This window comes from Bos grunniens, chromosome 12, assembly GCF_055505025.1.
Source record: "Bos grunniens cultivar Pamir isolate PY7600 chromosome 12, Bosgru_T2T1.0, whole genome shotgun sequence".
NCBI lineage: Eukaryota > Metazoa > Chordata > Mammalia > Artiodactyla > Bovidae > Bos > Bos grunniens.
The window spans coordinates 31,239,533-31,262,318 of NC_141176.1; the positions used below are offsets into that span (position 1 = coordinate 31,239,533).

At 48.2% G+C, this 22,786-nt stretch overlaps 1 protein-coding gene and 1 long non-coding RNA gene across 7 annotated transcripts in view; one reads left to right on the plus strand and one right to left on the minus strand.

Annotated features, from left to right (window-relative positions):
* Positions 1-22,786, minus strand: part of MTUS2 (microtubule associated scaffold protein 2) — a 394,983-nt gene that overhangs the window by 7,633 nt on the left and 364,564 nt on the right. For all 4 annotated transcript variants that reach the window (XM_086328484.1, XM_086328483.1, XM_086328486.1 and 1 more), the window contains 4 exons: positions 19,646-19,860; positions 10,872-10,977; positions 4,220-4,293; positions 547-645 (listed from right to left, as the gene is read on the minus strand). In XM_086328484.1, coding sequence (XP_086184610.1) covers positions 547-645; positions 4,220-4,293; positions 10,872-10,977; positions 19,646-19,860 — 494 coding nt within the window. The remainder of the gene's footprint in view (positions 1-546; positions 646-4,219; positions 4,294-10,871; positions 10,978-19,645; positions 19,861-22,786) is intronic.
* On the plus strand, positions 515-5,588 carry LOC147361609 (uncharacterized). 3 transcript variants are annotated; one of them, XR_015137595.1, is made up of 5 exons: positions 519-651; positions 2,266-2,367; positions 2,710-2,791; positions 3,396-3,502; positions 4,703-5,588. It is a non-coding gene; the product is annotated as an uncharacterized LOC147361609 (long non-coding RNA). The 3 variants fall into 3 exon arrangements; XR_015137594.1 differs by lacking the exons at positions 2,266-2,367; positions 2,710-2,791 and having other exon boundaries at positions 515-651; XR_015137596.1 differs by lacking the exons at positions 519-651; positions 2,266-2,367; positions 2,710-2,791 and adding an exon at positions 729-861 and having other exon boundaries at positions 4,703-4,842.

Genomic DNA, 22,786 nt, shown 5'->3' on the forward strand with positions numbered 1-22,786 from the left:
GTTGGAGTAAGTCTGCCAGATGTGACAAATAAAATGACAGGATGTTCAATTAAGTCTGAATGTAACATAAACAACTTTTTTGTACTGTAGGAGACGTATTTAAAAAGCTCATTTATCTCACATTTCACTGGGTGTCATGGATTTCACCTGGCAACCCTACATAGAGGGAAGGAATTTTGCCAGGGTTTCTGGAAAAAGAAACCTTCAACCTTCAGCAATGCCTCCCTGTGGAGTTGGGGTTGGGAAGGAATGAGATGTTGGGGTGGGGGTAAGGGTGAGGCAGAGGCATTTCCAGGTCCAGCTTGTCCCAGGGGCTCATGGACAGTGGCTGGGGAGCCCTGTGAAATGCAGCAAGAATAACACTCAGATGGAGAACCCACAGCTGTCCTGACTCAGGACAGGTGCCTATGGATGTATGTTTAAAATCCTGGCAGGCCCCAACCGCTGTCGCTCTGGAGTCAGATCAGCACAGGGGCTCTGTCTTTGGGGTGATGCTGGGGGAGCACCAGGCTTGCAGGGTGCTAGGAGGCTGAGAGCTCATGGTACCTCCAGCTGCTCCTCTGTGTTTTTCCTCAGAGCCTCCTCGAAGCGCTGGGCTCGGTCCCGCAAAGACTGGCTCTGGAAGGTCAGCGTGTCCACTTGGTCCTGCAGGTAACGCATGAGACATCTAGCTCGATCCTCACAGACACAGCCCCTGGGAGGCACCCCCTGCCCGGGTTGCTCCTCACGGGGCAGTGAGGTCAGGGGGGCCCCACTGGGTCCCACAAAAAGGGCATCACATGCCAGGGGGAGAGGCCCCCAAGTGCCCACTGTCTCCCCACCTTGGTGCCTTGTCCAGAACGGACCACAAGACACTGACAGGTGAATGTTGCTGCTGCACAGAAAGTGTGGGGGGCGGGGGGTGCCCAAAGCAGGTGACCTGACTCTGAGACGGGAATGCCGTCTCGCTTCTGCCCCAACAAGAAGCCTGCAGCAAGGGGGGCATTTAGTAATTCAATAACCAACCTCACAGAGGCAAACCATCAGCAGAGAGGTGTCTAGTCTGGCCTCTAGCCGCAACCCCTGGCCCAGACTTCAAGAAGGACAATTAATCCATCTCAAAGAAGAACTCTCTGTATTTGTAAAGTTCAAGCCAGAAGCTGTCAAACTGACCCTGACTCCTTGCTCTGCCCGAGCCCCGAGCACACCCCGCCCCCCCCGCCCCCGCCAACCCCACTAAACACGGTGACAACAGGTCCTGAAGGATTCTGCCTCCTATGTCATTACTATGGTACCATAATGATGATGATACATGTGACATTGCCTGGAACTATTATAAAGAAGTAGCTGTTGCCTAGTGCTCTATACACCTTACACATGATGAAATGTATTTATTTTTAAGGCATGACCAGAAAAATTTTAAACATAAAATACCATCTCTGCCCATCTGGGCCACTACCCCTCTTCAGTGTGCATTGGGTACCTGCATTATGCATTAATTGGATCCCCTTAGAAGACACAGGGATGCCTGCTCACCAGACCAAAAAAAAAAAAAAAAAAGTACATTTTCCAGGTGCCAGCAAGGTAACTCCTTAGGAGATAAGATTCCTTTCTCAATCCTTTAAGGTGTCATAGTGACCTGCTGCTCACCCTGTTGGACCATGTACACTGACAATGTGTTACTTTGATGCTATGCTATGCTATGCTAAGTCACTTCAGTCGTGTCCGACTCTGTGCGACCCCAGAGACGGCCACCAGGCTCCACCGTCCCTGGGATTCTCCAGGCAAGAACACTGGAGTGGGTTGCCATTTCCTTCTCCAGTGCATGAAAGTGAAAAGTGAAAGTGAAGTCGCTCAGTCGTGTCTGACTCTTAGCGACCCCATGGACTGCAGCCTACCAGGCTCCTCCGTCCATGGGATTTTCCAGGCAAGAGTACTGGAGTGGGGTGCCATTGCCTTCTCTGACTTTGATGCTAGATCTTTTATTTCAAAAATTTATACAACTATGCATTGACCTATAACAGGTGGGACAATCTCAGGGATTTTTGTCTTTGTTTAAATAAAAAAAAATTTAGATACAATTTTGAAAGATTACTTTCCATTTTACAATTATTAAAAAATACTGGCTATCCTCCCCATGTTGTACAATACATCCTTGAGACTGTCTTATACTCTGTCTCCCTGCCTCCATGTGGCCCCTCCCCACCACTGCTAACCACTAACTTGTTCTTTATACCTAAGACTCTGTTTCTTTGGTGATATTCACTAATTTGTTGTATTTTTTAGATTCCACATCTAAGTGATATCATACAGTATTTGTCCTCCTCTGCCTGACTTATTTCACTTTGAGCATAACACCCTTCAAGTTCATCCATGTTGCTGCAAATGGTAAAATTCATTCCTTTTCAGGGCTGAATAGTATTCCATTGTATATGACTGTATTCCACATGAATATTGTCTCCTGGGTTCTCATCCTCAGGTTGGCTTGAATAAAATTATCCATTTCTTTCTTAGATTGACTATTGATTAGTTTTCTTTGTTAACAACACATTTATTTCCCTTAAGCTGCTCATATCTTGAGGAAGGAACTGGTATTATCCCCATTTTACAGATGAGTAAACTAATGTTTACAGCTTATGTAACTGTCCATGATTTAAAATCTATTAAGAGGAGATACAGTGGGATTTAAGCCCCAAACTCAAATCTTTTAACTCAAACCTGTTTCTCTAGTAGCCATTAGCCCAAGGAAATTGGTTTAAGCAGCTGCACCCACCTGCTACCTGAAAGTCTCCAGCTCAAATGGGTTCTGCCGGTGAGTCACCACTAAAATGTGCACGGTTCATGACTGTGTGACGTGGCAAAGTGAAGACTCACTGATGAAACAAAACTCTTTCTTTTGGTTTTGGACTATTGTGGGGTTTTGATACATTACAGTACTGCTGTTACATTCCTGGTTTGTGTTCCTTAGGGTAATGTATCTGGGTGGTGTGGAATGGCTTCCCAAGTGGCGCTAGTGGTAAAGAACCCACCTGCTAATGCAGGAGATATAAGAGACGCGGGTTAGATCCCTGGGTGGGGAAGATCCCCTGGAGGGGCACAAGGCAACCCACTCCAGTATTCTTGCCTGGAGAATCCCGTGGATAGAGGAGTCTGGCAGGCTACAGTTCATGGGGTCACAAAGAGTCAGACACAACTGAAATGACTTAGCACAGTGTGGAACGTAGGGGACACAAAGAAGGCAGTTTGGGGTAAACCTGCCAAGGATAAGCCACATGAGGGGTATGGGGGCATATGCGGGCCCACTGATGGATCGATGGATCGGGGGTGGGCATGCAGCAAGCAGCTGCATTTAAAATTTTTTGCAAAGTCCACTCAATAGTGTGACACTCCATAATCCTAGATTTTCTGCTTGGCAGGGCAGACACTGTGTAAGAAACACTGCCTGGGGAAAGTGAGCCATCCAAAAAGCAAAATTCCCGCCTTTCTGTTTGAGTTATGGTCTTCGCCTTCCAAACCTCCAAATGTGAGTGTCCCTAATATTTCAAAGGTAATCTTTCTAGGACTGGGACACCCACAGCTGCCAACGGAGGCAGGGCCACCAACCTCCCCCTGGCTTCTCCGACAGCCCTTCCCTAGGCCTGGGGACAGTCAACAGCTTTTCACAGAAGAAGTTGGCCAGGGGGTGGGGGGTGGGGGTGGGCATCTCTGGCAGGCCGGAGGGAGAGGCAGGCAAGTGATTTGAGAGGCCTGTCAGTCTCCCCTCAAGGCCAGAAGGAAGCCAGGTAACACCCCTGGCACCTGAGACCCATGCTTTGTGTAGGTTGGAAGTGGGATGCCCCAAAGCAAGAAGCTTTTGTCTCCAGGGTATCGAAGTTGCTTTAACAATGCCCAGAGCATCTGCTGTGTCTTCTACCCTGAATGAATCTTCTTACCCCATTCCTCCTGCCTAGAATACCCTGCCCCCAATCCTCTCCCTCCCCTAAACATGGCTCTGACCATAGCACATGGGGAGCAGTCCGTGGCACCAATGGTATTATCCATTCTGTGCAAGGATGAGCTCTGAGCAGACAGAAAACTCCTTAAGGGCAGGGAGTTAGGTCTTATTTATCCCCCATATTCCACTGCTTAGTGCAGGATCCAGTACACAGCAGGTGCCACATAAATGCCTGCAGACAGGAAGAACTGTCAGGAAGAGATGTCTGCTGCCATTGCCTGAAAGTCAGAGTTAGGAAATACTAACCTGTAATGACAGCCGCAGCTTTTCAAAGTTTTCTTCTAATTCTTTCTTTTCAAGCTCGTGGGTCGATATCAGTTCTGCAGAGGAGACATCAAATTGTTAAGCTGATCTTTCTCTGGAAAAGGGGTCAAACAAGATTCTTTTGCCAGAGGAAGACTGGTGACAGAAGTGACTAGCGGACACCAGTATATAGCAGACTTAAGCCAAAAGAGATCTCTCCATTAGTTTGAAATTGCACGTGATGTTGTTTAGGAGAGAGGGAGAGAGGATAGGAGGGAAAAAGAAGAAAGAGAGAGAGGAGGAGGAAAGAAAGGAAGGAGGGAAGCAAGCAGAGCCGGCTACACACACACTCCCTTTACACGCAGCTCGACCACCACCCTAGCCGAATCAGCTTCTCCATTCACAACACTCATTGATTTTCCAACTCTTCCTGATGGTAAAACCACTGAGTGATTAATGTTAAATCTCCACTTTCTTCCCTCCCAGGATCACTTTTCAGGTTGAAGGAGGGAGTCTTCCAAGGACAGCAGCGTGTGGCTTGCTGCAGAATGGACAGGTGAATGGGACCAGTGCGGTGCTTGCAAGGTCCCCTTGGTGGCTTCTGGACCACACTCTGGAAACCACAGATTGCTAGGGTTTGCTTGAGCAGAGAGTCAACGTTGAGACATTCAGGCAGAATGAAGGACTCACTGGATGGAATCCTCTTGGAGTGTTTGGGACAATTTTATTCTGTGAAAAGTGACATTCCAGTAATAATTTGCAAGTTAGGCAGAAGAGATGTTATGTGAGAATTATTAAGCAAATGGATTCTATTTTTCTCCAGATGGGAATGGTCTTATTAGCTGGATGAAGCCCGTCTCATTCTAGCTACAGAAGCAATTTGTTTTCCAGTTATAACTGGAGGGAAGAAAGGTCTCATTAATCAGCCTGTATCATATGCTTTAGCACAGGAGAGTACTGGAGACCAATAATAATCTTCCTGGCTGGCATGAGCTGCAATTAGGAAAAATTCTGTGGTTCCCGTTGACCTAGGTCTTTTAACTAATGATGGTGAAGCTCTCTAAGAAATCCAGTTGTTACAGCTGAAGTTTACATTTGGAGGGAAAAAAGAAAAATTTATGATTAGTTCATTGCCATAAAACCATGTGGCCTTCTGGTCTACGTGCCTCTGTCTAAATGATTACTGTTAATAGCCACTGAGTGCATCAACCATAATAATGAATATTTTCGTTACCGTTACATATGCCTGCATTGTCTGCACATTATATATAATTCAAAGTCCCTGGATGTGGTGTCTAGGTGAGACTTAATTAATCAGAAAAATCTACCAGGTCTGTTTACATGAAATCCACAAACAAAAGGCAACGCTCAATGTAACATTTCCATTCCTGTCCCCTCTTCTGGGACCATTTTCCTACAGCACGGTGATGGGCTTTAGGCCATTTTCAGGAGATCCCAGTACCTCACCAGCAAATTAAAGTCAGCATCTATCCTGGAGACAGCATAACCATGGCAACTATCTATGTACCCATGATGTACTTCATTATTCCGAGGTCATGGCACTCCGTCCCATACTTAACACGATGCTCTAAGTGATTCTCAGATTTTTCTACATATTAGAATCACCTGGGCAGCTTTAAAAAAAAACCCTGATGTCTGGACCTCATCCCCAGAGCAATCGAACTGGAATGTCTGTAATGGGATCTACACATCAGTACTTAAAAAAAAAAAAAAAAAAAAACAGGTGGTTCCAGTGTTCATCCAAGGATGGGAACTGGTACTCTAAGCATGAGATGTGCTCTCAGGACACAGGTAATACATTAAATTGGTTCTCAGGAAATTCCTCTCCTGTCCTCTCCTTGCCTCCAGCTTGGACTCTTCAATGCATCAAGAGTCCCCAGAGGTGGTGGGGCTAGAGCTTGAGGAGGCAACCACATGAGCACTGACCGCTAACACAGTGTGGCTCATTACTGACAAAGAACATTTTAAAAATGATTTTAAAACTCTAATACTCTGATTCGTAAAACGTATTAAGCTTCACCATCAGTCCTTCCAATGAATATTGAGGACTGATTTCCTTTAGGATGGACTAGTTGGATCTCCTTGCAGTCCAAGGGACTCTCAAGAGTCTTCTCCAACACCACAGTTCAAAAGCATCAATTCTTCAGTGCTCAGCTTTCTTTACAGTCCAACTCTCACATCCATACATGACCACAGGAAAAACCATAGCCTTGACTAGACGGACCTTTGTTGGCAAAGTAATGTCTCTGCTTTTTAATATGCTGTTTAGGTTGGTCATAACTTTTCTTCCAAGAAGCAAGCATCTTTAATTTTTTTTAAATTAATTAATTTTAATTGGAGGCTAATTACTTTACAATATTGTAGTGGGTTTTGCCATACATTGACATGAATCAGCTATGGGTGTACAGTGTTCCCCATCCTGACTCCCGCTCCCATTTGGCCACCTGATGTGAAGAACTGACTCATTTGAAAAGACCCTGATGCTGGGAAAGATTGAAGGAGGGAGGAGAAAGGGACGACAGAGGATGAGATGGCTTGATGGCATCACTGACTCAATGGACATGAGTTTGAGTGAACTCCGGGAGCTGGTGATGGACAGGGAGGCCTGGCGTGCTACAGTCCATGGGGTCACAGAGTTGGACATGACTGAGCAACTGAACTGATATATTAAGAGAATTTGTCCTTTGCTGTATAGATGCAGAAAATATTTTCTAATTGTAGTTTGCCTTTTGAAGTTGTTTATATTTTTATAACAATTTTTATTTAGTTGAATGTATCAGCCTTTTTATTACTATATTTTGGTTTTATATTGCTAACAGAGGCCTTTGCAACTACAAAAATTACACATTAAAAAATTCTGGCATTAAAAAATGTATTAATCTATTCTTACATTAATTATTTTCCATCTAATTTAGCAACCAGCTGACTGGAGAGAGAAAAAAAGGAGAGGGAAAATTGAAAAAAAAAATTACAGATAGTAATGTATATGCTTACTATCTGTAGTAATGTAAAACACTTTCTAACACCATAGACAAAAATAAACTCAAAATGGATTAAAGATCTAAACAAAAGACCAGAAACTATAAAACTCCTAGAGGAGAACATAGACAAAACACTCTCCGACATAAATCACAGCAGGATCCTCTATGACCCACCTCCCAGAATACTGGAAATAAAAGCAAAAATAAACAAATGGGACCTAATTAAAATTAAAAGCTTCTGCACAACAAAGGAAACTATAAGCAAGGTGAAAAGACAGCCTTCAGAATGGGAGAAAATAATAGCAAATGAAGCAACTGACAAAAAATTAATCTCAAAAATAAACAAGAAACTCCTGCAGCTCAATTCCAGAAAAATAAATGACCCAATCAAAAAATGGGCCAAAGAACTAAACAGACATTTCTCCAAAGAAGACATACAGATGGCTAACAAACACATGAAAAGATGCTCAACATCACTCATCAGAGAAATGCAAATCAAAACCACAATGAGGTACCATTTCACGCCAGTCAGAATGGCTACAATCCAAAAGTCTACAAGCAATAAATGCTGGAGAGGGTGTGGAGAAAAGGGAACCCTCTTACACTGTTGGTGGGAATGCAAACTAGCACAGCCACTATGGAGAACAGTGTGGAGATTCCTTAAAAAACTGGAAATAGAACTTCCTTATGATCCAGCAATCCCACTGCTGGGCATACACACTGAGGAAACCAGAAGGGAAAGAGACACATGTACCCCAATGTTCATCACAGCACTGTTTATAATAGCCAGGACATGGAAGCAACCTAGATGTCCATCAGCAGATGAATGGATAAGAAAGCTGTGGTACATATACACAATGGCGTATTACTCAGCCATTAAAAAGAATACATTTGAATCAGTTCTAATGAGGTGGATGAAACTGGAGCCTATTATACAGAGTGAAGTAAGCCAGAAAGAAAAACACCAATACAGTATACTAATGCATATATATGGAATTTAGAAAGATGGTAATGATAACCCTGTATGCAAGATAGCAAAAGAGACACAGATGTACAGAAGAGTCTTTTGGACTCTGTGGGAGAGGGCAAGGGTGGGATGATTTGGGAGAATGGCATTGAAAATGTATAATATCATAAATGAGACAAATCACCAGTCCAGGTTCGATGCAGGATACAGGAAGCTCGGGGCTGGTGCACTGGAATGACCCAGAGGGATGGTATGGGGAGAGAGGTGGGAGGGGGGTTCAGGATTGGGAACACGTGTCCCCCTGTGGCAGATTCATGTTGATGTATGGCAAAACCAATACAATATTGTAAAGTAATTAGCCTCCAATTAAAATAAATAAATTTATATTAAAAAATGCATTACTACAGATAGTAATGTTTTCATTCCAATTCCAAAGAAAGGCAATGCCAAAGAATGCTCAAACTACTGCACAATTGCACTCATCTCACACGCTAGTAAAGTTATGCTCAAAATTCTCCAAGCCAGGCTTCAGCAATACGTGAACCGTGAACTTCCAAATGTTCAAGCTGGTTTTAGAAAAGCCAGAGGAACCAGAGATTAAATTGCCAACATCCACTGGATCATTGAAAAAGCAAGAGAGTTCCAGAAAAACATCTATTTCTGCTTTATTGACTATGCCAAAGCCTTTGACTGCGTGGATCACAATAAACTGTGGAAAATTCTGAAAGAGAGGGGATAACCAGACCACCTGACCTGCCTCTTTAGAAACCTATATGCAGGTCACAAGCAACAGTTAGAACTGGACATGGAACAACAGACTGGTTCCAAATAGGAAAAGGAGTACGTCAAGGCTGTATATTGTCACCCTGCTTATTTAACTTCTATGCAGAGTACATCATGAGAAAGGCTGGGCTGGAAGAAGCACAAGATGGAATCAAGATTGCTGGGAGAAATATCAATAACCTTAGATATGCAGATGATACCACCCTTATGGCAGAAAGTGAAGAGGAACTAAAAAGCCTCTTGATGAAAGTGAAAGAGGAGACTCAAAAAGTTGGCTTAAAGCTCAACATTCAGAAAACGAAGATCATGGCATCTGGTCCCATCACTTCATGGGAAATAGATGGGGAAACAGTGGAAACAGCGTTAAACTGTATTTTTTTGGGCTCCAAAATCACTGCAGATGGTGACTGCAGCCATGAAATTAAAAGACACTTATTCCTTGGAAGGAAAGTTATGACCAACCTAGATAGTATATTCAAAAGCAGAGATGTTACTTTGCCAACAAAGGTCCGTCTAGTCAAGGCTATGGTTTTTCCAGTGGTCATGTATGGATGTGAGAGTTGGACTGTGAAGAAAGCTGAGCGCCGAGGAATTGATGCTTTTAAACTGTGGTGTTGGAGAAGACTCTTGAGAGTCCCTTGGACTGCAAGGAGATCCAACCAGTCCATTCTAAAGGAGGTCAGCCCTGGGATTTCTTTGGAAGGAATGATGCTAAAGCTGAAACTCCAGTACTTTGGCCACCTCATGCGAAGAGTTGACTCATTGGAAAAAACTCTGATGCTGGGAGGGATTGGGGGCAGGAGGAGAAGGGGACGACAGAGGATGAGATGGCTGGATGGCATCACCAACTCGATGGACGTGAGTTTGAGTGAACTCCGGGAGTTGGTGATGGACAGGGAGGCCTGGCGTGCTGCGATTCATGGGGTCGCAAAGAGTCAGACACGACTGAGCAACTGAATTGAAATGAACTGAACTGAATGTATACGCATGTGAATGTGTAAAAAGCTTCTTTCACAGAGTCAAAAATCTCAGCTCTACTTACTAAACACTGTTACTGTTGTTAATGACCGACTTATTGGGTTGGCCAAAAAAGCTGGTTTGGGTTTTTCTGTGACGTTGTAAGGAAATACCCAAAGGAACTTTCTGGCCAACCCAATAAAATCCTAGGTACCCAAAGACAATTCAAAGTTACAAAAAAAACGTAAAAAAGCAAGATCCCGAGAGTCCACTTCTGCCCATGGTGAATGTGGTCTGAGTGCCCAGTGTAGTCAGCCAGGCCTCATCAGAGGCTGGAGTGGTCCTGACCATTGCAAGGCCACCACACAAGACAAAGCCCAGGATTTCTACACCTACTTGAAAATGGTGGTTCTCAAGCTTGGCCGCCCATTGGAATCACCTTCGGGTTTCCCTGTTGGCGTGGGAGACCCGGGTTTGATCCCTGGGTCGGGATGATTCCCTGGAGAAGGAAATGGCAACCCACTCCAGTACTCTTGCCTGGAGAATCCCATGGAGGGAGGGGCCTGGTGGGCTACAGTCCATGGGGTCGCAGAGTCGGACACGACTGAGCGACTTCACTTACTCACTCACCTGAGCTTTAACAAGTTGAGGCTGTACCCCAGACCAGCTGCCCCACACCATGGGGTAGGACCATGGCTCCTTGGGGAGTCTAGACTTCAGGGTTGAGAGGATCAGCTTCAGAGGAAAGGAGTTACTCAGGCCCTGGATTTTGGTGTTTTCTTAACACAAGAAGCAACACAAAGGACATACTAGGACGAAGAGGAAGGGAGAAAGGATAGAGGAGGGGGAGGTGAAGGGAGGCCCCTTGTGTCTGCAGCGGGAGAAGTGGGTGCACACACCCGGCCCCGCTGGCCACACACACACACACACCCCCAAGGTCAGCTACCTTGGACCTTGTGCTCGTGGTCATCTTGCAGGATCGCGAGGGTGAGCGTGTGGCTGTTCTCCATCTCTAGGAGCGCAGCCTCATGGCTGGCGGTGATGTCCTCCACCTGCAGGAGATCACAGCTCTGGTTACTTGGAGAGCTGGGGCCCGAGGCTGCGACGCCCCACTGCCTGGAGGACAGAGGGGGACTTGAATGAGGGGAAGGGTCCGTGGCCCGGACGTCTAGGGAGGGACACTCTGCTGAGGTGATAGCTGCCCTCTCCAGACTTCACTGAGGCAGAAGACAGGGTCTGGTGGTGACGTGGGAACCCTGGAGCCGGGGGTGGGTGGGTGGGGGAATGTTACGGGGAGGTCACTGCGGCAGGTCTGCTGTTCACGCAGGAGGAAGCAGCTCCCGGCTGGAGGTGGGGGGCCGCCTAAGCCACCTCCTCACTGCCCTGGGCCTCCTCAGGACCATTTTCTCACCCCCGCCTCCATTCCTGCCCCTTCCACCAAGCCCTCCACCAGGTAATAAGGAAGAGAAGAGGGTCCTCCCCCACCAGACGGTCCGTCCTGCCCCCCAGCGGCAGGTGGGAGCTACAGCAGGCAAGGTAGCTGGAGGGAACCAACACGTATCTAGCTGCCTGATCCTCCACTCAACCCTCACAGCAATAAAGTCAATATTTTCATCTCCATTTTCCAGATGAGGAAACTGAGGCTTAGAGAGGTCTGAAGCGTTTTGCCCAAGGGCTAGTAAGTGGCAGAGCCTGAGGCTGCCTGACTCCATGGATGAGGCTCTCAAATGCCCGGCCACTGCCTCCCCTGCAAGACCAGCAACCAGCGCCCAACAGCCTGCTCATCAGCCCGAAGCAAGCGGGTAGATGTGTGCTCACCACCCCTGCTCCTCAGCCATGAACGTGCTCCCCGCCGATGGCGGAGTGGACCTCCCCTGCCCAGGCTGTGGGAGCTGCCCCCGAGAAGCTGCTCTTTCTCTGGCTGAAGATGCATCTCCAGGAACTTAATCCTGGGAACGCAGCCAGCCCAGGATGCTTTGTTTTCCCCTCCTGACCTCCGCAGCCACCGCCACCGCCACCGCCCGTCCACCACGCACCTACCACCTTTACTGTTTTTGTTATTTTTGTTGTTGGTGGTGGTTTAGCCCCTCGGTCGTGTCTGACTCTTGCAACCCCGTGGACTATAGCCTGCCAGGCTCCTCTGTCCATGGGATTCTCCAGGCAAGAATATTGGAGTGGGTTGCCATTTCCTTCTCCATTTGTTGTTGGGGTATTATTTTAACTTCAAGTGTATGACTTACAGGAATCATTGCATAAGGTGACCTCTCCCTATGACAGCAAACCAGAACAATGTTTTTCCAAGTTCTCCGTCGGTGACCCGTTGTAAAAGCACCATTTTACATTGTTACACACACACACGCACACACACACGTACATGGGTGCATGTGTGAAACTAAATTTCATGGATCGGCACTTTCCTTTCCTACCTGCAATAACCTGGCTTTAAAATTTTCATCCTTTGTAACTTTATATTTTTCAAAATGCTAATTACAAACCACTACATTCATTTTGTGACATACTCATGTGTTAGAACCTGGCATTGGAAGGACATGTGCCCAGACCCCGAAGCTGTTGTGGGGGGCAGTTCAGAGCACTGTCCAGCCACTTCTCAGAGGGTTTCATTTCTCAGGGGGTCATTCACAGGCTGATCTTTGATTTGTTAGGAGGAAGAGCTTTTCACAAGAAAGGAAGCCCACTTGTAAAGGGAATGCAAAGGACTACCGTATTTTAAAACAGGACTGGTTCCCATTCTGGACTTGTCATTGCTTGGGGAGGTTTGCCCGGCTTCTCTCTCCTATGGTAATTGAGACCTTCATCCACTAAAACAGATTGGCAAAACCAACAGTGAATCTGACAAGTGATAGGAAATCTGCATTATGACATGAAAATGGACTTGGTATGCGATGATTCACTTTTATTTACTGGTCACTCTTGATTAAATAATATTTTACTTGAGGCTCAGAGCTATGAATCCACTCAGCAGAAAGGCTGATCGCCACAGTATTTAATTGTCCAAATCCTGTTTATATGAAGGTTTTTAATGGATTTGTTGTCCAAAGTCTTTCAGTCTCTTGGAAAAATAAATCACTGGCTTAAAAAAAAAAGGAACTAGCTTTCCTTTATGCTCCACTGATGATGTCCTATAAGCCCAGAGCACGCTGTCCATAAAAAACAAGTGCCCACACATTGTTAGGAGGTGTCTTACTCAGCTCAGTATAAAGAAAAATCTTTCACTGGTGCTTGGAATGACTCTGATTTATTGGGTTCTGACCCAAATTGCTGTGGGTGGCTCCAGAAAAGAGAGATGGATGCCAGGCCTACGTTCCAGAAGAATACCTTGTGTCCTGGTGGTGGGTCTGCCCCGACTGGCGAGGGTGGTGGGTAAATGCATGCCCTTCTGGCTTGCTGGAGGCAGGTCTCTGATTCAGTGGTGATGAAATGCCACACCCAGTATATTAAGGATGATGTAAGGGCGTGATCTATCTATTACAGCCTCTCAGAGGGGCTTCTAGGAAGGCAATACTGATTCCCTAATTCCTCCATATGCAGCAAGAGGAGAGCCCAGAATGTTCTGAAGGAAACCAGTGAGAGCTGGGGCTTCCCTGGTGGCTCAGATGGTAAAGAATCTGCCTGCAATGTAGGATACCCAGGTTCGATCCCTGGGTCAGGATGATCCCCTGGAGAAGGGCACGGCAAAACCCACTTCAGTATTCTTGCCTGGAGAATTTCATGGACAGAGGAGCATGGCGGGCTACAGCCCTTGGGGTCGCAAATAATTGGACATGACTGAGAGACTAACAGTGAGAGCCAGTGAGCCAAAATTAGGGCACCGTGGTCCTTCCTCTTGTGTGATTTGGGTTTCTAGACCTGTGGATGGTTTTTCAAGGCCGTTTCCTCTATGAGGAAGGGGCCGTGCACTCTTGGCCTTCCTCTTTCTGGTCCCAGTTTCAATCCCCATAGCTTCTCCTCCATGGCTCCTGGCTTCTTTCCAGAACATGGAGCAGCAGCCTGTCTGAGTGCTCAGCCTGAGAAGACCTCCAGGTTGGCAGGCATTGGAAAAGGGTCAGATAAGTGGACCCAAGGAACACACAAGGTCCGTTTTTTTTTTTTTTTTTGCATCATGTTAGTAGCTTAGTCGTGTCTGACTCGTTTGTGAGTCCATGGACTGCAGCCCCGCCAGGCCCCTCTGTCCTTGGAATTTTCCAGGTAAGAATACTGCAGTGGATTGCCATTTCCTCCTCCAGGGCATCTTCCCAACCCAGGGCTCAAATCTGTGTCTCCTGCATTGGCATGCAGATTCTTTACTGCTGAGTCACCTGGGAACACCAAGAAAGAGACAGAGGTGCTGAATCATTACGTGCCACAGCAAACTTATGCTGGGTGAAGCTTCATTTTTTTCCTTTTAGAACCCTGAGGAATTCTCTGCCCAGCCACCCACGCCCAAAATAAATACCCACTGCTGGACCAGCCTCCTTCCTCGTCCCGGAGCACAGAGTTCTGAGCTGCCACAGAGAGATCTGTCCCCATGCCCAGCAAGTAGTCCCAGTCATACAGAGAAGCTGCTCCCTGCACCAGGCTGTCTCCACAGCTGCTTGCTGTTTAGCTGAGTCCTATCAAAGCAAAGGCCTGGGAAGCCACCCTCTTCTCTTAGACGGTCAAAAACAGAGCTGTGGGCTTACTTCATCCAGCCACTTGCAAAATGCAATTAGGGGAGGCTTCGCCAATTCACTTAGAGAAGACTTCCATTTAGAATGAAGAAGCATGGCTTTACATATTCTCATTAAAGAAAACCAGATTAAACTCCCATTTGCCCCCGACCCATAACACGTATTCCTATCTGATGAGACAGAGGGGGCCGCCCCTGTCTTTTCTCTCCAGGGCCCTCTAAACAACGCTTTCCAGATACCAAGGCAACTCACCATCCCTCTGACTCCGCCTTCCTGCTACAGCATCTCTGGTACCAACTTGGAGCTGACGGCCAGCCCTACCCGAGCTCCCTGGCTGACTGTATCCCCTGCCTGGTGGTGCCTTTGCCGCCCGCTGGGTGGGCAGGTGTCCACAGAGGCCCCCATCTTTCCTGTTTGGCCACGTCTCAGCATCCGGAGGCCCCGTGCTGTGACGGGTGGGGCTCTCACACTGGAAGATGGAGGGTCCCTTGGGACCTCATTCTCTTTGATTAGAAAGTGTGGTTTCTGCTGATGGTGACTGCGTGCCTGCTGTGTGGGACGAATCAGAGTCAGGACGCAAGATGACCGCCAAAGCGGCCTCTGTACATGTGATGAAGTGTGAGGATGCTGTGGCCGCCAGTGAGTCTAAAAGGATCATTTCTTTAGGAAATGGCAGAAAGTGTATCCTGGATATGAGACAAAGCAAACGTAAACCCAGAGGATGAACACTTAGGCTCCTCTCAAAAGGCATCTCTGCTCAAAATGCAGAATCCAGAACATCAGGGGGCCCTGAGCGAGGGGCTTCAGGGCCAGACCAAGAGGTCTTGGAGGCAGGGGTCAAAGGTCACAAGTCAGATCACTAAATACCAGGCTTGGTGCATGAGTACGTTTGGAGCAAAAATGAAAAGCATCTGTGTTTACAGTGAAAACTCTGCCTCGTGTGCTTTGAGATGGGGAAGCTCGGGCAATCTCGCTTCTGTTAATGCACTGTGAGCTCCAGAATGAGCACCAATTTGATGAAACACCTCTATAATCAGACTTTTAAAATAAGAGTCACGCTGTATCTTTAAAGGCATAGGCCAAGCCATGCCCCTGCTTGTGCCCTAACTAGGCTGCAGGGCAAAGAATGAGGCCCAGTTCATCCCCTGACACCAGACACCTACAGCTCTGGGCCCCGGGGACCCCTACTCGGCGACTCCAATTCCAGGTGCGGACAGAAGGGGTGTTTCATCAGCAGCTCCCCCATGGGATTCCCACGTGTGGCCAGAGACATGGCCTCTGCCTCTTGCGGTGAACGGACAGCTGGATTTTCCTGGGGGGGTCCTGTGGTGATATCAGAGGTCAGCCTGCCTTAGCAAGGGAGGACTGGAGTAAAGTCTCAGGAAATCCAGTGTCCGGGGCTCCCCTGGTGGTCCAGGGGTAAGAATCCGCCTGCCGATGCAGGGACACGGGTTCCATCCCTGATCCAGGGTGATCCCACGTGCCATGGAGCAACAAAGCCCGTGAGCCACAACTACTGAGCCCACGCCCTGGAGCCCGGGCTCTGCCGCGAGAGAAGCCGCCTCAGTGAGACGCCTGCACGCTGCAGCGGGGACTAGCCCCCGCACTCGGCAATTAGAGAAGGCCTGCACAAAGCAACGAAGACCCAGCGCCGACAAAAGCAAAATAAGTAAGTTTAAAAAAAACCTCCTAGGTCGGAACAGAAGCAGCATCCCAGCACGGTCGGGACACTAGGGCACCGGGGAGAGGCTGGGTCAGTGAACTCAAGTTTCAAGGCTCGAGAAGGACAGAGGCGGCAGGAGGTGTGGGCATTGCCGAATTCGACCACCCCAAGGGGAAGACCTGCTCGTGGAGGGTCTGCACACATCACCGAAACCACAGACCTTCCTTCCAGATCCCACTGTGCTCAGGCACCGAGTCCCGTCCTGGACCAAGCACACGGACGTCTCCTCTACCTGGAAATGGTGCTCATTTCGCCTTCTTCCTTGTTGCCACGTGCTCCCTGCCAGAGAAGCTGAAGGCCAGGTAAACAGCCAACATCCGGCCGCAGAAGCAGACTCAAGGGTCTGAATAATTCACAGATTTAAACCATCCATCCCTGGCCTCATCCCCAAACCAATGGGTTTCTAGAGGAAGCGAGTGAAAATCACTCAGCCGTGTCTGACTCTTTGCAACCACATAAACTATAGCCCCACCAGGCTCTGTCCATGGGATTCTCCAGGCAAGAACACTGGAGTGGGTGGTCATGCCCTCCTCCAGGGGTTTCTAGAGGAAAGGTCTGCTCAAATGCAAAGCATGCAGATGAAACCTCCACCACACAGCTTTCCCGCATCTTCCCAGCTGGAAGCAAACTCTCAGTTCCTGAACAGAGCAGCTGTATCTCCCACCCAGTATTACATTTTCTGGAGCACATGCTTCAGAGACTCCCCGGATCTATAACCAGAGGCTATGGAGCAAGCAGGTCCACATTTTATAAAGCTTGGCATCTTTTGCAGTAACATGAGGCCTTGTGTATGGAGGGCATTCACAACTATTCTTCGCATAGGTGAATGAATAAATGAATGAACCACTTTAGCTACCATAAAGGATCCAGAAGAACAGAACTCAGAGCCCTCATAAGACAGAGCTCTTTAAAAATATAACTAAGTAGCTCAGGTAACTCACTCTCAAGTGGAAAAGTCAGGGCCTCCAATCTCTCCCAGTATGAAATCTTTAGGTTCCCTGGTGGTTTAGAAGTAAAAAATCTGCCTGCCAATGCAGGAGACCTGGGTTTGATCCCTGGGCTGGGAAAATCCCTTGGAGAAGGGAGAATACCCACTCCAGTATTCTTGCCTAGGAAATCCCATGGACAGAGGAGCCTGATGGGCTACAGTCCATGGGGTTGCAAAGAATCAGACACAACTTAGCAACTAAACAATAACAAAATGAAAATCTTTTAAAGCCTATGGTCTCAGCTTAGAGGTAGGTGAGACCACACCCCCCAGCACGTGCCCAGCTTACTGAGCTTCTGCCTGGGGTCCCTCGGCTGGTGGACGGGCTCCATTCAGCAGGGGCCCCGGCTCAGTGGTTTCCCCACACATGACACCCCCATGTGAGCCTTTGTTCAGAGGCTCCTCTTCCTGCTGGGAGACCCCTTCCCGCCCTTCCTCCCATCTCTTGACATCTTCTCAACCAACCAAAATTTTGGACCCAAAATCAGTGAATATGGGTATACATATAAAACTGGGCCTGACTACCCCAGGATATAGGACACAGGACAGCCGATATCTGCCCCAGGACTGACCCGTATCAGGGAGTCAAGAAGCAGGTAAGACTACAGACAGCAGCTGAGCGAATGTTTACTTAGGGCAGATGCTGCAGGTTCCATTTCTAATCTTAGCCTAGCAGGTAACCTTACCTGTAACCTATCTGTTTCTGGCCTCTAAGTACACCACCTTAAAAAGGCAGGTGTGTCTGGTTTCCACAAGCTTCTAAAAGGAGGAGGATGCTGAACAGAAGATGCTGAGATGCTGAATAGAGGAAAGTGTTGTCAAATCGGAGACTGCTCTTTCCAACGACAGTACTTATTATTACTCTAATATCTCTCCCCTATGATTGTCAAGCCTCTGGGGACCATCGCTGTCAGGGATACCTACTGGGGATGCAGCCCAAATGTTCATGGCTGTGAAAGGCCACTTGGCATTAGCCTGAGATGTGAAGAGCACTCTTCATGACTGCAGTTGATCTTAGGGAGAGCGAAGCAGACTCCGGGCAACAATACACCAATTAGAAGGTGGGCACTAGGGCATCAGAGCCTTAGGGACTTAGGAAGAAGAGAGAAGGGAGAAGCAGATGAGTTTCATGGAGGCAGAGTGGGCTCACCTCACCCTGGTGCCAATGCAGTAATGGACCCTGCAGCCGGCTATGGGGACAGGCATGCCTGGCTCCCACCCGCTTTCACACTGACTGGCTCCCTGGGTATTCTTCCCCAGCTGTTCTAGGATGAATGACCCTCTCTGGGAAGACTGCCAGGCTAAGGTTAATGAGCAGAATCCTTGTTTCATCAGGCAAATACACACTGAAGGCCTACCCTGTGCAGGCAGGCAGTGCCAAGCCAGAGACTCGAGAGTAAATCCAGCAGAAAACCCTAGTTCAGGGCTTGAGGGCACGGACCTTGGGTTCAGACTGGGTCCAACCCTGGCTCTTCCATGAGCATGAATTCCGGCAAGGTATTTAACCTCCGGGTCTCAGTTTTCTCACCTGTAAAATGGGGGTAATAATGGTCCCTCCCTGGTAGGGTGACTATAGGGGTTAAATGAGTTAGTCCAGGAAAAGAGGGAGGAGCAGAGTGCGTCCCACAGCATGTGCTAGATATACGTGTGTCTGTTATTTCCACTGCCCTCATGGGCTATGCAGAAGATCAACAGGGTACAAAGTCAGGTTTATCACACATTAGGTAGTAATAAGTGCCCAGGAAAAACTAAAGCAGGGAGGAGGACAGGAGTGTGTGTGGGGGGGGAAGGAGCTGTAACTCTGGGTGAGGAAAGGCCTCAGTGAGAAAAGGCTACCAGGGAGGGAGAGAGGGAGCCATGGCATGTCTAGAGGGAGAGCATTCCAGGCATTGGTGTGTTGGCTTAGTTGTTCAGTCATGTCCGACTTTTTGAAACCCCAAGGACTATAGCCCGCCAGGCTCCTCTGTCCGTGGAATTCTCCAGGTAAGGATACTGGAGTGGGTTGCCATTTCCTCCTCCAGGGAATCTTCCCGACCCAGGGATCCAACCCAAGTCTTCTTGCATTGCAGGCAGTCTCTTTATCGACTGAGCCACCAGGGAAGCTTACCAGGCAGTGGGCACAGCCCAGCAGAAAAGCCCAGAGGTGGGAGTGTGCCTGGGAGGACAAGGGAGGAGGCCAGAGTGGCTGGAGGGGATGACGGAGAGGGGACAGGGGACAGAACCGAGGCGGGAGGGTGGGGACCGGGGAGCTCACCTGTGGCAGGACTCCGGGCTAAGGCGGCCAGCTCCCCTCCGCCTCCGGCCTGTGGCTCCCCAGGGCAGGGCGGGCCAGGTGGACTCACCTGCTCCTGGTGCTGACACCCGATCCGCAGCAGCTGCGCGCGGTGCTCCTCCTGGAGTCGGGCCACCTCGGTCTCGAACTGCAGCTGCAGCCGCCGCTCCAGGTCCCGCAGCTCGGCCTCCTGCTGCCAGCCCAGGTTCCGCACCTCCGCCTCGCAGCGCCGCTCCAACTCTGCCTTCTCCCGCTGCAACTTCTCACACTTGGCCGCGTGGAAAGCTGGGGGGGATGGACAGCACACGGTCACAAACCTGCCAGGATGCACCCAGAGCCTCGCGTCTGCAACCCCTGTGCTACAACATCAAGGTGTGGGCAGAAGGACCAGGGCAAGATCCCCTTCCTTCTGCAGAGCTTCATGGTTTGTAAGATGCTTCCCTGGGCTTCCCCAGAAGCTCAGTGGTAAAGACTCTGCCTGCAAAGCAGGAGTGGCAGGAGACGCAGGTTCCATCCCTGGGTCAGGAAGATCCCCTGGAGGAGGGTATGGCAACCCACTCCAGTATTCTTGCCTGAAGAATCACATGGACAGAGGAGCCTGGCGGGCTACAGTCCATGGGGTCTCAAAGAGTCGGACAGGACTGCAGGGACTTAGCACACACGCAAGCACGCAAAATGCTTTCCCACCTACAGCATCTGAGCCTCAACACAGACCCTGGATGTTGGGGTGAACCTGCTCCCAGGGAGCTCCTGTGACTGGCCCAAGGTCACACGGCGTGTAGTGTAAGAGCTGCAAAGGCAGGATATGTTTAAGGACACTATTTCCCTGGTGAAATGAGTGGTGGACAGGCTGGGTCTTGCTCTGTGTGCAGTGTATAAGAATATGGCCCAGCCCAGCAGCCTAATGCTGTGCCAAAGGCCTTCCTGGTCCAGGGCTTCAGTTGGCCCCGTGTCCTGGGTCCCACCGTTTGACGGAGGATTCTGATACACAATCTGAGAAAGTTAGGATCCGCTGGTGTACTGAGAGCAAGGTGGTGAGTGCTGCCCACGTCGGGTGTGGGTGATAAAAGGATATAATGTCTGTAGAGAATTTAAAAGCAATAACCAGACTGATCAGAAAAGCCCTCTGCTTTTTACTACCACCAGTGCCAGCAACTCTAAAGAATGCTGATGACAAAAGTACTTCTCAAAAGTCTTTGGTTGGTCTACAGTTTAAGCAATTGCTATACTCTTGAGGCTTTTAAAAACTAGTTTTGTATTTTATAAAAAATCACAAACAGAGGAAAGCTGGAAGTATTAATATGCACAAGGACATTATTGTACAGACTTTTTCTCCCCTGTGGACCGCAGTCCATGGGGTCACGAAGAGTCAGACATGACTGAGCAACCAAATGATAACAACAACAATATACATGTCAGGATGAGTGTGCACTGGGCTTTCCACCACGGGTGGCAAGACTCGCTCGCTAACAAATACAGCAGGAACGGCAGAAGTAGACTGAGGTTTCCTGGTCCCTGGCAGTGAGATCATGGAAGCGGGAGGTCATGGGCCTCATAAAAACAGCCAGAACCTACCAGGAACTGAAGGTCACAGTGGCTCAGGCTTGGAGGCAGCGGTGAGGAATCACCTATGCCCCAGGGTCTGAATAGAGCTCCAGTTTTCCCCAAAGACCCTCCAACCTTGGCAAGTTGTTAGAATTTCACCAGGGACCCTAGTTAGTGAAAGAAACAACCAGGATCCACAGACTAGGGAAGAGATGTACACGCAAAGACAGGTTTATCCTGGAGTGACTGGGCTTTAACAGAACGACCATGGAATGTCCATTAAAAACAGTGCTCGATGGATTGAGACATAGTCAAACTGAGGCCAATAGAGGAGCAACATATATACATTAAAAAAAAATTCTTTTCCATTACGGTTTATCACAGGATAGTGAATACAGTTCCCCGTGCTATACAACAGGACCTTGTTGTTTATCCCATTTTATATGTAATAGTTTGCATCTGCTAATTCCAAACTCCCAGTCCATCTCTCCTCCCCACCTCCACACAAACAGCAATCATTTCACCTACACTGGGGGAAGGTGAAGGGTCCTCCGACAGAAAAGGATGGGGGACAGACAGGAGACACACGGTAACTACTGGTGAGCCTCGAGCAATGGGCTCCAGGGTAAGTGTCTGGGTGCACGGGGTCTCTTTGGAGAGTGCTCTTGTTTCTGTAATTCAGGTAAACTAAAGATCCAACCAGTCCATCCTAAAGGAGATCAGTCCGGAGTGTTCACTGGAAGGTCTGATGCTGAAGCTGAAACTCCAATACTCTGGCCACCTCATGCGAAGAGTTGACTCATTGGAAAAGACCCTGATGCTGGGAGGGATTGGGGACAGGAGGAGAAGGGGACAACAGAGGATGAGATGGCTGGATGGCATCACCAACTTGATGGACGTGTGAGTGAACTCCAGGAGTTGGCGATGGACAGGGAGGCCTGGCGTGCTGTGATTCATGGGGTTGCAAAGAGCTGGACATGACTGAGCGACTGAACTGAACTTCATAGTCTTTGCCCCGTGTACCGTGCCACGGTGAATGGGATAAAAATAAAGCAGTGACAACAATGTTTGTATTTACAACAGGCCCACAAGGCAGCAGAGATGAAGCACAGTCTACAAACACAAGAACAGATGGTCGGCACCATTCATGATTCAATACATGCAGATCAAAGCAAGAGATTTTTTTTACCTCCAAGGTTGATCGAGATGAAATATTCTGATAATACAGGGAAGGTAGGAGAAAACTGGCCTTTGATGGAGCAACGGTGGGGGTATAAACTGAGGAGCTGCTTTGCAGGTTCAAGTTTTTTTCAAAATTGAAATCCTAGGGATGGGAGCTTGGGAAGGGTGACAGCTGAAAAGTTCGGGGTTTCTTTTTGGGGTCATGAAAATGTCCTAAAACAGATTATAGTTACAGCTGCATAACTCCGTGAATATACTAAGAATCACTGAATTGTTTTCAAATGGGCAAGCTGTATGGCATGTGAATTATATCTCAATAAAGTTTTTACCAAAAATGGAAAGAAAATCTGCAAAATAACATGACAGGAAAAATATCTCAGAGGATAAATTTAGACGTGTTTGTAGAAGAAAAGTTCATATTTGGATTTTGAAACTCTGTATAATGATGATGAAGATGTATGTTGACAAAATAAAAACCTCACCA